Source organism: Xenopus laevis, chromosome 9_10S (assembly GCF_017654675.1).
Source record: "Xenopus laevis strain J_2021 chromosome 9_10S, Xenopus_laevis_v10.1, whole genome shotgun sequence".
In the NCBI taxonomy this organism is placed as follows: domain Eukaryota; kingdom Metazoa; phylum Chordata; class Amphibia; order Anura; family Pipidae; genus Xenopus; species Xenopus laevis.
This window is the reverse complement of record NC_054388.1, coordinates 69,648,046-69,664,767: the sequence shown is the minus strand read 5'-3', so window position 1 is coordinate 69,664,767 and position 16,722 is coordinate 69,648,046. Positions and strand designations below refer to the sequence as shown.

At 40.2% G+C, this 16,722-nt stretch overlaps 1 protein-coding gene, 1 long non-coding RNA gene and 1 other non-coding gene across 5 annotated transcripts in view; 1 reads left to right on the top strand and 2 right to left on the bottom strand.

Moving 5' to 3' along the window:
- Positions 1-177: 177 nt before the first annotated feature.
- terc.S (telomerase RNA component S homeolog) lies at positions 178-626 on the bottom strand. The gene has a single exon (NR_003556.1).
- Positions 627-4,286: 3,660 nt separating this feature from the next.
- Positions 4,287-16,182, top strand: LOC108703015. The gene is made up of 2 exons (XR_005964813.1): positions 4,287-4,346; positions 15,096-16,182. It is a non-coding gene; the product is annotated as an uncharacterized LOC108703015 (long non-coding RNA).
- The window catches only part of osbpl6.S (oxysterol binding protein like 6 S homeolog), a 98,403-nt gene continuing 96,586 nt past the window's right edge, over positions 14,906-16,722 (bottom strand). For all 3 annotated transcript variants that reach the window (XM_018238894.2, XM_041579227.1, XM_041579228.1), the window contains one exon: positions 14,906-15,340. In XM_018238894.2, coding sequence (XP_018094383.1) covers positions 15,232-15,340 — 109 coding nt within the window. In that variant the 3' untranslated portion in view covers positions 14,906-15,231. The remainder of the gene's footprint in view (positions 15,341-16,722) is intronic.

The window sequence follows — 16,722 nt, the reverse complement described above, 5'->3', positions numbered from 1 at the left end:
TTGGGCCTCTGTGTACTTGGAATGCCAGGGCCTATTTTGAATCCCAGTCCAGAGCTGATTACATTACACTCATACAGAACCAAGTACCCCCCAGTCCACGGACATGCCCCGCCATTGACAATTCCTTCGTTTGGCCAATGGATTGCGGCCTAGCGAAGCCCGTTAGCTCCCATGTAAACATGTCGGGGACTGGCTGAACACGCATATCCCACAACTAAGGGAAAGCATGACTGAGCCTGAGCACCAGCGCGCCCCCTTTTGTTCTCCCGACCCCCCAGACCCGGACTCTCCACTCCGCACCAGGGCCCCCAAGGGCTAACAGAGACGAACTCTTCGCGACAGCAGATGATGCCGACCGCGGCCCCAGACAGACAGACCGGGGAGCGCCTGATACATTCCACAGAGAAAACCCGGGGCTCTTGGGCAATGGAGCAGGTCGGGCTGTGCGAACGGAGGAGTCTCCCAGCTGACGTTTTTTAGTCGTCGTCTACGCTTGCTCTCCGTGCCCGCTGAAAGTCAGCAAGTAAAACAACAGGCACCGCCGCGAAGAGCCATCGCCCTGAAGCCAGTGTATTAGGGTTAGCGAAACAGAGACCTCCGTCCACATTGAGCTTTAAACGCTGATTCAAAGACTTTCCGACGCTGGCTAAAAAGTAGCTGCCGATTCCCGCCTACTTTATTCCAGCCAATGAAATCCTGTCAATTCGAGGGAGTCGATTGGTTCTTCTGCGTTAAGGGGGCGCGCTCTGTAACCTTGGCAACAAGATCTTTCCCTGTCGCTGTGCAAATTCTGAAAAAACAATATCGCCTACTAAAACGGCATTTCAATTTATCTGAAGGAAATCTTTGGGAATTGTAGTTTATTTCAATCATCTGAAGATTTGGCATGCGTACTTTTTCTGTTACACCCCAACCTCTTCTAATTTCACAGGTAGATGAGGCCGGAAGCGGAAGTGCGGTAAAACGCTGCAGACAGCGGGCGTGTATGCGGAGAACCTTTTCTGCGCGGCTCTTAAGCCTATGAGAGCATGACTCTTCCCATTCCTCTGTCATGTTCGATTATAGGTTTCCAGCCGCGCCAAAAAGGAGCTCAGACAAACCCTCTGGGTGCTGGGAGGACATTGCGGCTCAGCTATGGTTAGCGTTGCCACCTTTTAAAATAATCTATACCGGCAGATGGAGGGGGCGGGGCCGAGACGATAAATGGGGCGGGATCGTGACGCGCTATTGGCTTGCCAGGTCGTGACGTCAAGGGGGCGGAGCCATACGCGCGAATTTGGCAAGAAGCCCAGGAATAAGGTAAATTTGGGGCAGGCCACGTGCTTTTTTTAGGTAAAATACCGGCCGGGTGGCAACACTAGCTATGGTCTGGGGTAGGGGGCGAGGCAACCTGTGTTGTATCTGCCGTTGTAACTCTCTTATAGTGATGCTGAAATTGTAGTTCAGTCAGTGTTACGCACTTTCTACTTTCCAAATCTGAGCTCATGCCGCTGCACATTTTACACTATTCTCATATGTAATAATATTTAAAGGGGTGTTTCGCCTTAAAATAAACATTGAGGGGCAGATTTACCAAGGGTTGAAGTGAATTTTCGATTTTGTTTCTGAGAAAAAACTTGAATCGAATTTGATTTGAACCGAGTTTGAAAAAAATCAAATTTAATCATAAATTTCCATTGGTCAAATTTCGAGTTTATGGGAATTTAAAAAACTCCCATGAACTCGAAATCTGATCCTTGATAAATGTGCCCCTTAGTATGTCAAAGAATGGCTCATTATAAGCAACTTTTCAATTGACCATAATTTTTTTTTTTTTTATAGTTTTTCAATTATTTGCTGCCTTCTGAATTTTTCCAGCTTTCAAATGTGGGGTCGCTGACCCCTTTAAAAAACAAATTCTCTGTAAGGCTACAAATTTATAGTTATTGCTACTTCGTATTACTCATCTTTCTATTCAGGCCATCTCCTACTCATATTAGATATCAATGCATGATCACTAGGGTAATTTGGATCCTAGCAACTGGATTGCTTAAACTGCAGAGTTGCTGAATAAAAAACGCAAAAACCACAAATAAAAATAATTTGCTATTAGTCTCATATTATCACTCTCTATATCATATTAAAAGTTAATTTAAAGGTGAACAACCCCTTTAAGTTTCAGAACATCATGTGACAAAATTGCACCCCCAAGTACAGATTTTAACCAACATCAGACAGAGGGTCCAGGCCCCACTAGGTCAAGGGTCCCCCCTCCTGACATTTGCCCCCCCATCCACAGTGGCCTGGGGAACAGAGGGACCTTTGAAGGCCGGGGCCCAACATGTTTTTCTCTATGTCCTGCTAGCCCAGTCTGACCCTGATTATAACTGATGACATCGCTAAGCACCATTTATAAGGATATACATTACAGGATATACATGACTTTTATTCATACCATTCCCTGCCCCGGTGGAGTGTCTATCACATACTTCAGCATACACACACACACTATGGGCAATATTATCAGGAAACTGTGTGAGCGCACACACTAGCCTTCCTTTATTTGATAGCCTGGTGCACTCTCCTCTAGGGAGACGGCACTCCCCGAAATATTGGAACGAATCAAAAGGAGGAAACGGCACACAGGAACATCAGCAAAATGGGGTAAACCCTTTACTTGTTTATTATGTCAAATGATGCACAACGTTTCGGGGGCACGCCCCTTCATCACCTGACGAAGGGGCGTGCCCCCGAAACGATGTGCATCATTTGATGTAATAAACAAGTAAGGGGTTTACCCCATTTTGCTGATGTTCCTGTGTGCCGTTTCCTCCTTTCGTTTCGTTCCAATATTATCAGGAGCCAATGAACCTTACTTTATGTTTTTGGATTATGGTAAATGGTAAAGATGGTGCCCCAGCTGGGCATCACAATAAACAGTGTTTCAATACACAACTGTGGGGGCCAATTCACAGTTGTGTTCAGAGTAATATCACAGTGTGTTTAAAAAAGTGAATAAAGCTCATATCCTTATAATCACTTTTATTTCCATACACGCAAGTGCATTGGGAACACTACACATTCCATTCCAAATCAAAATATGAAGAAAATGTTATCAAATTTGTGTTATTCCTTTACAGAAAGTGAAGAAAATTTAATATTTGGCTGTTCCAAAAAATAGCAGTATCTTCACTTGAACATTCACTGTATAAACGCAAAACTGTTTTTTAAGATGTTGCTTTCGTTTGAATCACTGAACTAATACAGTGTTTAGTTGTATAATCAGTGTTTCTAACAACTGCTGCACATCTGTGTTACATGGAGTCCACCAACTTCTGGCACCTGTTCTTTTGCATTACTTGGTTTGGCCTCAGAAACATTATTTTTATGTCACCCCACAAGTTTTCTATTGGATTAAGGTCCAGGGATTGGGCTGGCCACTCCATCACATCAATAGTATTAAAAGCATCCCCATATCATGATGCTTGCGCCACCATACTTCACTGTCTTCACAGTCTACTGTGGCTTGAATTTAGTATTTGGGGATCGACTGACAAACTGTCTTCGGCCCCTAGACCCAAAAGAACAATCTTGCTTTCATCAGTCCACAAAATGCTTCCTTATTTCTCTTTAGGTCAATCAATGTGTTCTTTGGGAAATTGTAACCTCTTCTGCATGTTTTTGCAGGGGCTTCTTGCCGATATCTTGGCTTCACATAGACGTCTTCTAATTGTAACAGTATCACAGGTAACTTTAGTCCTTCTTTGGTCTATCTGGAGCTGATCATTGGCTCAGTCTTTGCCATTTTGGCTATTCTTCTATCCATTCAAATGGTAATTTTCTGTTTTCTTCCACGTCTTTCAGGGTTTGGTTGCCATTTTTAAACATTTGAGATCGTTTTAGCTGAGCTGCCTATCATTTTCTGCACTTTATATATTTTTCCTTTTCCGATCAACTTTTTAATCACAGTACGCTATTCTTCTGAACAGTGTCTGGAACACGACCCATTTTCAGAGAGAAATGCACTATAACCAGCATGCACAACATTTGCTGCTTCCTTTCCTTAAATAAGGGCTGTAATTGACACCTATTTTTTTTACAGAAGGAATGACCCCACTAATTTAACTTCACACTGCTATTATTTTGAACAATCCTCAATTAATGATTCAACTACACCGAATCATCAGCATGCATGTCATGACTATTGGGTCTATTGGTTTTCTATTATTCTACTACACCTAATAGTAATTTTTTTGCCATTTAGAAGTTCTACTAAAAACAGTGATTGATCAGGTTAAGATGTCGCCCATGAGCCGAAGATGGCGCCCGTGAGCTCCTGTGCGATGACTCTGCAAGGAGAGTTACCGGTAAGTACAGGATTAGGGGCAATTACAGGCATTAACACCTAGGCTGGGGAGGAGCAGGGAGGGGGGCTATGTAGGGTAGGGGGTAGCTTTTTTTAATAGCAGGGGGTTAAGTTCACCGTTATTTTTACTATTTCTATACCCCTGTTTGCGTTTATATACCCCTTTGTAAAGCAATGCGTCCACTAGTGATGCTATACAGATAAATACACACATACAGAAATAACACTGACAATGTGCAGGTTTAAAAAATAGCTGATACACATTCAGCTTATATTTGGGCATGAATTTGATCTCAATCCCAATAAATATGCAGTATTTAGTGGCTGACAGGCATAATGGCAGAACTGTGGCCTTTTTACAGTGAAAAGAATGCACCTTACACTGCAGTTTGTTGTGATTTTACCAGACTTCATAACTTTAAAAGAAATAAATGGATTGGATGACCTCCAAATACAAGACATACTGTAACACTTTACATATGAAGACAATTATTTCACCAGAAGAGATACACGGTTATTTTTGCAAATTGTTAAGAGGCAATAGGGTGACAAAAGGACCTGTTTCGAACATAACATGTCACTATTTTTGAAACCCTTGAACCATTCTTTACTACAACAGTTTAGGACAGTGATCTTTAAAATGAGTTTGCTGCATTAGAATTAAATAAATATTTCTGACACCATGACTAAAAGTATCTCAAGTTGTAGGGATTGGCTGTGCATGGGACAAGCACACTCACTAGTTTAGAGTATTTGGTGCTCAGCTTTACATTACAGACAAGTGGTTGTCCAGAAGGGCAGCCGTCTAAACATGTTATTATGAGCCCCATATAAAAAAAAGTACTGCAAAGTCCATGTGCCTAATCCTTCACCTCCAGATGCACCGCTGGACACAGCAAGTTTACCTCTCACTAAGCTTTATTCATAGGAGATACCATTGGATATAAAATGTTATTTAAAGTTGTGCAATAGAAGTGAACAAAGACACACAGCCACGTCTCACTGAAACAGTGCACATAGAGTTTTATTAGAACAAGCACTAACAGCAGCAGATGGAAATGTCTATTCAAAATAACAGCAAAGTTACATTAGCACTTCTGACATATGTTATTAAATCCCATTATAGTAAACAGCTTATTATGCATTACCTAATGAATTGTAGGGACAGACTGGGTGCCTATGTACCTTTATGTCTGTGCTTCTACAGGCAGTCCCTGGGTTACGTACGAGATAGGGTCTCGTAATTTGAATTTGTAAGTTTGTAAGTTTGTTTGTCTTTACATAGTATTTATTTTTAAATGTCTGTGCTCTGCAGTAGACAACACACACACTAGAGTTGATTAAGGCAGGTGGTTATTAAAGCAAAATGCTAAAAAAGGCCAAGCGAACCACAGTACATTACTGTAATAGCCTCTGTTCGTAAGTGTGAGTTGTATTTAATAGGGATGCACCGAATCCACTATTTTGGATTCGGCCGAATCCATCTTGGCCGAATACCGAACTGAATCCTCATTTGCATACGCAAATTAGGGGCAGGAAAGGAAAGAGTGTGGAAAAAATTGGTTAGCTTCCTTGTTTTGTAACAAAAAAGTCACGTGAAATCCTGCCTTCCCACAATTTGCATATGCAAATTCGGTTCGGCCAGGCACAAGGATTCGGCCGAATCCTGCTGAAAAAGGCCGAATACCGAATCCTGGATTCGGTGCATCCCTAGTATGTAAGTCAGGTGTATGTTACTCAAGGACTCCCTGTATACAAATATCTCCAGAAATGTAGTTTAAGGGTGCTGTCACACTGGGCACTTCTTCACCCAAAGAGAAAACAACTCTCCCTCATGCAATGAAGTTTCCGACAATACCTGCCCCTTCACATTCGATGGCATCGCCTAGTGTAAAACACATTACATGCAGAAAAATGCCCCCTATGCATTACCCAGGATCTCTGCCTGGAATGTTTTAGAAGCAGCCATTTCAGCTATTACAATGGGTCAGGTATTGCTGGGCAATTCATCACCTGCAGGAGAGATTTTTTCACAGGGCCCTTAGTAATATTTAGTGCGGCTCTTGATACTCACAACTGTTACTTCATCACTGTATCCCTGAAAATGTTACACCCAGTTGCCTAATTGCAGCAAGATTCTGATCCATATAGTGTCAGGGAATGACAAAGAATGAAATTATAAAATTAAAGCTATTTAAGAGCTAAAGATCATACAAGATCTTTTTTCATTTACTCTTGCCATGGAGTTGCTGTACAAGCCCACAGTTACAGCAGCACTATGACATACCATTTTTTTCTCCAGTGCTCCATCTGAGACCTATAACCACTCCTCCATCTGAGACCTATAACCACTCCTCTGACCACTGAATTCATTGGCATTTATACTAGTGCTGCTGTCAAACTATGGAAGCCCAGCGGGGGACACAGTGCATGTGCTGGGCCACCAAATCATCTAGCGTTGAAAATGAATTCACTAGAATTATATACTGTAGGTATGCTTTTATTACAGAAAGCATATGCCAAGTGTATATTTAAAGGAAATAAGACCTTTAGTTGTCCTTTTAAGAGGACACACATAAATAGTTTGAAAACTTCTCCTTTCTAATAAGACTGCCGTTCTGCAATACTTTATGCCTCATATTGTACAATACAGGAGTCACATATTCTCTCACATGAAAGGTGCATGTTCCTATCACAGTTCTGCTTTAAAATATTTCTTATAAGGACAACAAATATAACTGGAATCTGTAAGCGCTATTTACACCTATGTAGAAAATTAAAAGTGTATAATAAAAATGTTGCCTTGATATTATACCTTAAGACACAACTGCAGTTCTGAGCAACAGATGCACTTTTTTCAGTAGGTTTCACTTGGTGCCTGTTTTACTTCATATGTGCCTCTTAATAAAGCTACAGAAAGTATCAGAATTAGTTATATTTATTAGAATGACTATTTTCTAAAATCTACCCCATGGGGTAAAAACAAACTCCAGCCCGACCCTGTCTATAGGAAATAACTTAAAATCAAAAAGGGTGCGAACACACAGTAAAGTTAAAAAGCTGGGGGTTTTTTTCCGTACAAATGCTCCTTCATCATCTTTGGGATTTTGAAGACAGAAAAGGGAAGGAAAAGGAATGCTCACTCGCATCGAACTTTAAGTGATTACAGTCTTTGGGGGGGGGGGGGTGTCTTCCCAATGATTGGACTTTTCCTTCTCCTTTGAAATGCACTGAATTTTCATCTTACGTTCTCTGGTATCATCCGAAGCTGTGGTGCAGGGAGCATTGCAGGGAACAGGGCTGTGAGAGGTGAGGAGGAGAGGCCCTGGGTCACTTTAGATCTGGGTTGGTATCTCAGCTCTTTTGATAACATGACTTCCCTGTATATAAGATATTTAGTTCAGGGATGTGCAAGTTGAAGTTGCTGTTGTAGATCACTAAAAGCAAAGGGCGGTAATTGTCAAACTGGGATTTTCCTACTATTTTATTAAAGTAAAGAGGAATTCATCTTATCAGCAGTCACTTTTGGTAGCATTCTTTATTTTAACCGCATTGGCATGGTACAGACACACTGACTGACTTTCTTTTGATTACTGAAAAATGCTAATATCAAATATGCTGTTCACTCAAGAAATATAGCAGGGGCCCAACTGCACAAGCTGTGAGCATGAAAGAGCAGTACGACCACTCACATTCTCACATAAGCCTTACATAATTCTTGCCCTAAGTGCCACATATGGCATTAAAGCACAATGTTTATATTAGGTGACAACAATAAAAGCATTAGAGGCAAAGCTATGGCAGTTTGCTGCCCTGAGTCATAGGAGCAAATTCACTTAGAATCGTAGTTGCGCCAGGCGTAACTTCGCCACACTTCACCAGGAGTAGTTTCGCCAGCGCTTCGCAAATTCACTAAAATCCGAAGTTGCGCTCAGGGGTAGCGTAAGGTTGCGCTAGCGTTGCTTCGCTAAGTGAAGTGAAGTTACGCTAGCGAAGGCTAATTTGCATACGGAGCCAAATACAAATTTCAATGGAGGAATACGTAACAGCACTACAAATGGCTAGAAAAGCTTCAAAACATCAAATAAAAATTTTATTTTGCCCTACACATGTGCCCACTGTCTAGGTAAGTTGCCATGAGTCAGGAAATGTAGTGGGGAAGGAGGGGAGCCCCAAAAATTTTTTCGATCTTTTTCAGCCTATCACCCATAATGTAGAAAACACGCCAGCGTTTTTTGGGACAAAAAATTTTGAATTTTTTTGAAGCAATCCCTATCTACTCTATTGCGCTTCGCCTGGTCTGAGGTGGCGAAGGAAGTCTAGCGTAAAAGGTAGCGTTCAGTACACTGCGCGCGTTAGTGAATTTGGGTAGTTACGTCGCTAGCGAAACTTCGCCAGGCGTAAGGGTGCGAAGTAACACTAGTGAAACTACGCCAGCGTTCGTTAGTGAATTTGCGCAGTAACGAAAATGCCAAACGCTAGCGAAGTAACGCTAGCGTTCGGCGCTTAGTGAATTTGCCCCTCAGTTTCTAACTGAGCCTTAAATGGGAATAAAATAAGTATTATTCAGAAAATCAAGTAAGAAAGATAAGAAACTGAACAAAGGGGAAGCAAGACCGAATACGGCAACAGCAAAGAATATGTTAGGTAATATAGTGTACTTTTTTACTGCCTGCTTCATTAGCCTCTCCATTCATAGAACATAATTTACACAAACTTAATTCCCAAAGCCTATCAGTGAAAATGAAAGGGAATATTTGGCAGGTAATGAGCAAGGTCACTGATATATATTACATGGACATAATTATGTGGAAACCCATTCTAATTTTGAATTTGAATACTCAATATGGCTGACCCATCATACAATGACATTCTTGACTATTCCAAGCTTTTTAGTTTATGGCAACAATTCAGGGAAAAACCTTTCCTGTTTAAATAGAATAATAACCCCCTGCTAAATTAAGACCTAAGCCTTGACCTCAACCCAACTGAACACCTATGGGAAGAACTGGAATGTCAATGTGAACCAGGACTGACCACCCAGTGTGGTGATCTCCCAACTAGTTTTTCGTGAGAAATATGCTTCTCACCAACCACTTGCATGTTACTCTGTGGCCTCAAAGCAGGTGCTTATTTTTGAATTCCTGGCTTGGAGGCAAGTTTTGGTTGTATAAAAAACTGATGTACTGCCAAACAGAACCTCCTAGAGGCTGCCAGTCCACATAGGGACTACCAAATAGCCAATCTCACCCCTTATTTGGCATTCATTCATGCTTGTGTTGCTCCAACTCTTTTTACCTTTGAATGTGGCTCATGGATAAAAAAGGTTGGGGACCCCTGATCTAATGGATAACTTTCAAAGAATATTAGAGGGTAAATGCTGTTTAACAGCAAAGAGAGGATCAGCTTCCTATTAATAACCTTGGTACCCTTGAGATGAGGCAGGTGTCCACATACTTTTGGCCATATAGTGTACACAGTGGTATTCTCACTCACAGAGTAAAGGGAAGAGCTGCCAAGGGAATGTTTCTACCTATTTATAAACGTGTATCATTTTTGGCAGAAAAATGGTGTAAAGCCCTGCATTACTCCTTATGTGTGAATTAATGACATGCATTACAGAAACTTAGTTACACTATGTTGTGTCTTGTACACAATGCTTAATGGCCAATACAGGTGAAGAGGAAGTTTCAGCATATAAAATGGTGTAAAAAGCTGTGTAAAAGTTGTGCTGATCAATGCTACTATTCTTCTAGTCATTTGAAAGAATATATTACACAGCTTTGTGAATATAGTGGATTATACTAAATATGTGATATAGAAAATGATTGGGGAGGAACATAGAAATTCAAATGGTGCAATAGCAGTGCACAAAACTACTACAGCTATGGGATCCATTATTAAACCTGTTATCCAGAAAGCTCCAAATTACGGAAAGGTCGTCTCCCATAAACTCCATCTTATCCAAATAAGCCAAATTTTTTAAAGCATTTTCTTTTTCTCTGTAATAATAAAACAGTACCTTGTCTATTATCCAAACATGATCCTTACTAGAAGCAGAACCAGCCTATTCATCATCTGTTCCTTTAACTCCCAGTGGAGTATAGGGCATCCGTGAAGACTCTCCATTCAGATCTATTTGTTGTTATTCTCTTGATCTCATTCCATGTTTTTCCCATCTTTATAATTTCTTCTTCCACTGATCTTCTCCATGTTTACATGTTTTATTTTAATATTTTTATGTACACTGAAAAGTTAATTCTATTTACTATACGTTTTCTTTCATTAGGCACAAAAAAGGCATTTGCTTCTTCAGGGTTAGCACAGAAAGTATTGATATTCTTTACCAGGCTAGTGTGTGATGGCACATTGCATTTTTACCCTCCAAGGATAGATTTGATATGGGTCACTTATGACCCTGGTAGGTGCAAGAGCACTAAGAGACACACACTTGTGCTAATTTGGAAAGCACCTTCGTCCCCATTCAGCTACTCTCTACACCAGGGATCCCCAACCTTTTTCACCTGTGAGCAACATTCAGATGTAAAAAGAGTTGGGGAGCAACACAAGCATGAAAAATGTTCCTGGCTGATGCCTAAATAAGAGCTGTGATTGGCTATTGGTAGCCCCTATGAGGACTGGCAGCCTACAAGATGCTCTGGTTGGCAGTACACATGGTTTTTATACAACCAAAACTTGCCTCCAAGCCTAGAATTCAAAAATAAGCTCCTGCTTTGAGGCAGCTGAGAGCAACATCCAAGGGGTTGGGGAGCAACATGTTGCTCACGAGCTACTGGTTGGGGAGCACTGCTCTACACTGAGCACTAGATAAAAATACCTTACCTGGTCTGCATGTCTCCCCTCGCTCTTCGCTAGTACATTGCTGAATAATACAGTCACAGTTGTATTAGAGAAGGGAGACGCAGGTCTGTATGCTGCCAAATGGCTAGTAGCACAAAGTGCAAAAAAGTCAGATTTTTAAATAATCCCTAATATGTTTAAAGATTAAATTACTGAAATCCTTTGTTATGGAGAATACCCAACTACCATTGGGGTCAGACATCCATTTTATGCCCTAAAACAAATTTTGCAAGAGCTTTAAGTGGTTTGTGTGTAATATTTTCTAGTGTCAGCATAACTCCCAACTGTCCCATTTTTTGCAGGACAGCCCCGATTTTGACTGATTAACCCGCAGTCCCGGATTGTTACTGAAATGTCCTGACTTTCTCTTTGATCTCCTGCACTGAACAGCCAGAAAAATATACAACTTTTTTAAAACGTAATTGGCTTTTGGCATGTGCACTTAGATACTTTTGTAACAATTTAAGATAAGCAAAGAAACAATTAAAATAAGCAGGGAAGCTTAGAGGGTGATTCACCTTCATAAGCAAAACTGTAATAACACATAAAAACCACTGAAATGTGTTCAAACTTGCATAACCTGCCACATTTTATAAAATAAACATGTTAATTAGGGGGTGAGGCCACGAAAATGCTCAAAAACTTTTTTTTGTCCCTCTTTCTATTTCCAAAATGTTGTCAGTTATGTGTCAGCAGCGCCACAGACATTTCACAAAGGCCTGAATAAATTAATCTTTGTTTTTAACCAAAACAACAGTTTAGAAGTTCATAAAATTAAAAGGTCAAAACAGTCAAAAACAAAACATAAATAAATATGTCAGCAGTGCTACTTTGCTACTAAAAATGTTGCTATAGTTTCCCCTGTGTGCCCTCAGAGCAGTATTTACTAACTGACAGCTGACAGCCTTGTAGTTTAAAAGGTATTTCACTCCCTGCCATATATTTTATCTCTAATGTCAGGTTTAAGACGTTTAGAATCAGTTTATGTTAAAGGAATTGTTCAGTGTAAAAATAAAAACTGGGTAAATAGATAGGCTGTGCAAAATAAAAAATGTACTTAGTACTTAGTTAGCCAAAAATGTAATGTATAAAGGCTGGAGTGATTTCATGTATAACAAGTCAGTCAGAGCACTACTTCCTGCTTTTCAGCTCTCTTGGTTTACGCTGACTGGTTACCCTGGTTACCAGACAGTAACCAATCAGAGACTTGAAGGGGGGGCCACATGGGTCATATCTGTTGCTTTTGAATCTGAGCTGAATGCTGAGGATCAATTACAAACTCACTGAACAGAAATGTACCATGTGGCCCCCCTTCAAGTCGCTGACTAGCTCAGAGTTATAGAGCTGAAAAGCAAGAATTTGGATTCTGGCTATTTTATTAGATATCTGTCCACTCCAGCCGTTATATATTACATATTTGGCTAACTAACTATATTTGAAACATTTTTTTATTTTGCACAGCCTATCTATTTACCCAGTTTTTATTTTCACACTGAGCTATTCCTTTAAGGAAATTAGCAATGTTTATTTATTCACGTATTTATGTAGCAGACCATGTATATTTACATACAGTTTCTAATCTACCAAATGACATCACATTCTTTTGTCAACCATTGTTAGCTTCCGAGTGTTCAACAAAGGCTTTACAGTCCCCCATTTGTAGTGTTTATGGTAAATATATTTCCAAAATGGTATAGAGCTAAGAATATGGCTGTTAAAAGATAAGTGGCAGTTTCTAATTCATAGCACAAACATATTATGCAGTGCTTAACAGGCAATATGTACTGACTCCCATCAGTCTCTGTCAATTCAGTGTTATCATATTTCCCTGCCACAGGCACGTCCTATGGTTGGTTTCCTTAAAAGCCAATTAAAGCACCAGAATATTTTTGGACTTTAGGGTGGAGGGGAAACCCATGCAAACATTGGTAGAAAATACAGTCACCACATAGATAGTGCCCTGGTCAGAAGAAAACCCAAGACATCAAGGCAGTAATGCTCACCAATGTGCCAGCTACTTTTAGATTTAAAATAAGGTCTTTCATAAACATATATATATACACATATATTAAAGAATATTTGTCAGGACTTAGTGGTCTAGTGGGCAGCGGGGTCCACCGCCGCTCCTTCGGCATGGACGCCCTCTGCGCAGCTCCTTCTGTTTCAAGTGCCGGTTCCCCAATGTCGTGCGTGCCGGCACGCTTCCGGTTTTATGCGCCGGTGTGATGATATCACGCGCTATGGCGCGAAATTCAAAAAGTATAAAAGGGGAATTGAGTGTGGAAATGATTGTCCGTTGATTTACTCCTAATGTGTGAATTAATGACATGCATTACAGAAACTTAGTTACACTACGCCGTGTCTTGTACACAATGCGTAATGGCCAATACAGATGAATAGGAAGTTCCAGCATATAAAATGGTGTAAAAAGCTGTGTAAAAGTTGTGATGATCAATGCTCCTATTCTTCTAGTCATTTGAAAGAATATATTACACAGCTTCGTGAATAGAGTGGATTATACTAAATATGTGATATAGAAAATGATTGGGGAGGAACATGGAACTTCAAATGGTGCAATAGCAGTGCACAAAACTACTACAGCTATGGGATCCATTATTGTTAGGTTCAATTTGTTAAGTTCCTAGGTGCCTTGCTATTGTGTTTTATATCTGATCTACTGGTTTTGACCCTTGCCTGCCTACTTACTACTCTGACCTCTCCAATCCTGACCCTGCCTGTCTGTGATTACGCTGATCTCTCCAATCCTGATCCTTTGCATGTTCTCCGACTTTTCTACGTTCTCAAATTCGATTCCTGCCTGTCTGACGATTCTCTGCTTGTGCTGGTCCGGCCTGCCTATTCCTGGTGGTGTTCTTCCTTCTAGTATCCTGGTGAGACGATCGTGCCCCTTTGCTCGTCCAGAACGTTAAGCTTAGCTCCTCTCTCAATTAAGACCTGGCGGCATCCGATTAGCAGAGGGCTCCTCCCGAGGTGAAAGGCATCGGTTAAAGGCAGAAGTGAGGGAGCTTAGCTTGGGTTCTGGATATAGGGTGCCAAACGTGACAATATGTCTTTAGAATGTTTGTGTTGAAGCCCTCCTTTCGGGTCCAGTGTTTGGAGGAAGGACCCATTAGCCCATGTCAAGGTTAGGTCACCAAATGTGATGTAATTTTAAATTGTTTTCCGATTGCCTTGAAGACTGGGTCTTCTATTCACTGCTTTGCTTTACCCCACACATTATGGGAACCACTACATTATAGCACATGGGATATAACTAACATAACATGCCTTGTTCTTATAAAATATGTCTAAATCTAATTTAAAATAATTTACAAAATGCTGTGTATGGACTGGAAGCATTCAACATATATTTTACTCTCTATCACTCTACTCCATTAAGAATATCCCATTCTTTAAGCTCATTCATAGAAAAAGTAATGGCTTTATTTGTCTATAAAAATGTTCTCCCTATCCCCCTAGTCTAATCTATGAGACATTCAGCAGAACTGTACTTGAAACAGGCTCCTTGGGAAAGCTATTTGGGCACATGTGACAAGACTGGGAACCAGTAAAATATACAGCCTTCATACAGGCTTTCATACTGTATATTGATAAAAAAATATTTGTGCAAACACTAGTAATGAATGTATTATTTACTTCTATCTTTACATCCTTAATAAAGAGTTGGAGGCCACCTCATGTTGCCAAAGTGACTAAATATATTGTTAGCATTGGTTACTCTGTTACATGACTTTGGATTACATTCAGCAGCAGTACAAGCATACTCAGGACACACACTTACTCTGAAGGTCTGTACAAATGCAACAAATGCTTTCCATATAGGTTTTAACATAATACATTATTAAATGTCCATTTTTTTTTGCTTTAGATGAATATGAAAGCAAATGTCATGTCCAAACAAAAACCAACAGAAGAAAGAAGACATCTTCGTAGCAAATATGAAACTGACTTGTGCATAGATATTGATTTTTTATAGACTGAAGTTTGAATTTCACATTCCAACATCACCAAAGCACAGGTAAATTCACTTTACTAAAGCCAGGGTCCTTCCTTAATTCCCAGTAAGTGTCATTGGAAATCCACATCTCTTTCTGATGGTTATCGATTACCTTCCTGGAAGAGAACAAAAAGAGCAACATTCATTTGAGAGATTTTAACAGCACTTCTGAACCCCCAGACCCAACTCACTTTACATGCCAGGTACTTGCTGCAGGTTATTATTTATTATGTACCAGTGACAACAAACTGAACCTCTGGCTACTATATTGTGATAGTAAAAATTAAATGTCATTCCCAGAAAATCAGCCCTGGGAATAGCACATAGTTTTTAAAAATGCACACTAAAGTTGAGCATAGCCGAGAACTGAATTAGAGGGAACTTTGTTGCCAGGGCCACTATAACAAATTAAGAGCAATGTAATACCCTTTATTCTGCCTGTAGCTGCCCATTTAAACCCTTATACCACATAACTTACCCATTTCAATGCCATCAGCAGAGAATCCATCAACACACCAATTTATATAATCTACTTATGTCAATACGTCTTCCGCTGACATCACCAACCCACCGCTACATCAGGAGCAACCCTCCCTTCTTCATTCTAAAATGTGGCTGCATGAAAGCAAACCCCAACAACAATGAACCTTACAAGAAGAGCAAAAGCTGTAAGAGCAGCAAATAAAATACATATGCTATATGAATACCCTTGGTTTTGGAATTAGGGTTTCAGGTGCCGGATTCTGCACTGAATAAATGCTTGATGTGTATGGCATGCAATGCAATCTACCCAATCATGTGTATGGGATTACATGGGTGCATGCTGAGGACAATAGGGGACCTAAGGACTCTAAATGTCCCATTGTGTAATTTCTGTTACATTGTAGTTAGGCTTGCTGATCTATAATCCACCAGTAATTGAAATATGTGTCAAAATTAAATATCAATCTTCCCCTTCCTCCCATTGTTTTATATATATATATATATATATATATATATATATATATATATATATATACAGTATATGCCAACAGATGTTTGCATATTCTCTTTGTATTATGCACACACATATAGGCCTCCTGCTGCTGCCATCAATGTTGGCAGTGTGTGAGTGACCAGACCAAAAGTTATGGAATATGGGCTACGTGAGATACTGACTTAGAGTCATGTGCTGCAGAAGTGTTATAACTACAAAATCCATCATTCTGTTGTAATAAGACAGGCAAAAGGTGATGGGAGTTGTAGTTCAGGGTATTGTAGGTCCTACAGTTGTACAGTTGCGGGGTCCACTGTATGGTAGTTACACCACTGCTGTTTTTTTGTTGGGCAAGCTTACATTGTGATAAATCTGACCCTAAAAGTTTATTTAGAGGTGAACTTCCCCTTCAAGAGGTAATACTACTTCTGGAGAAAACTCTCAAGCAGAGATAGCGATTCATCAGAAAAATCCTACATCAGGCCCACCATAAAACTGCATATAGCAAGCAATGAGCCTGAA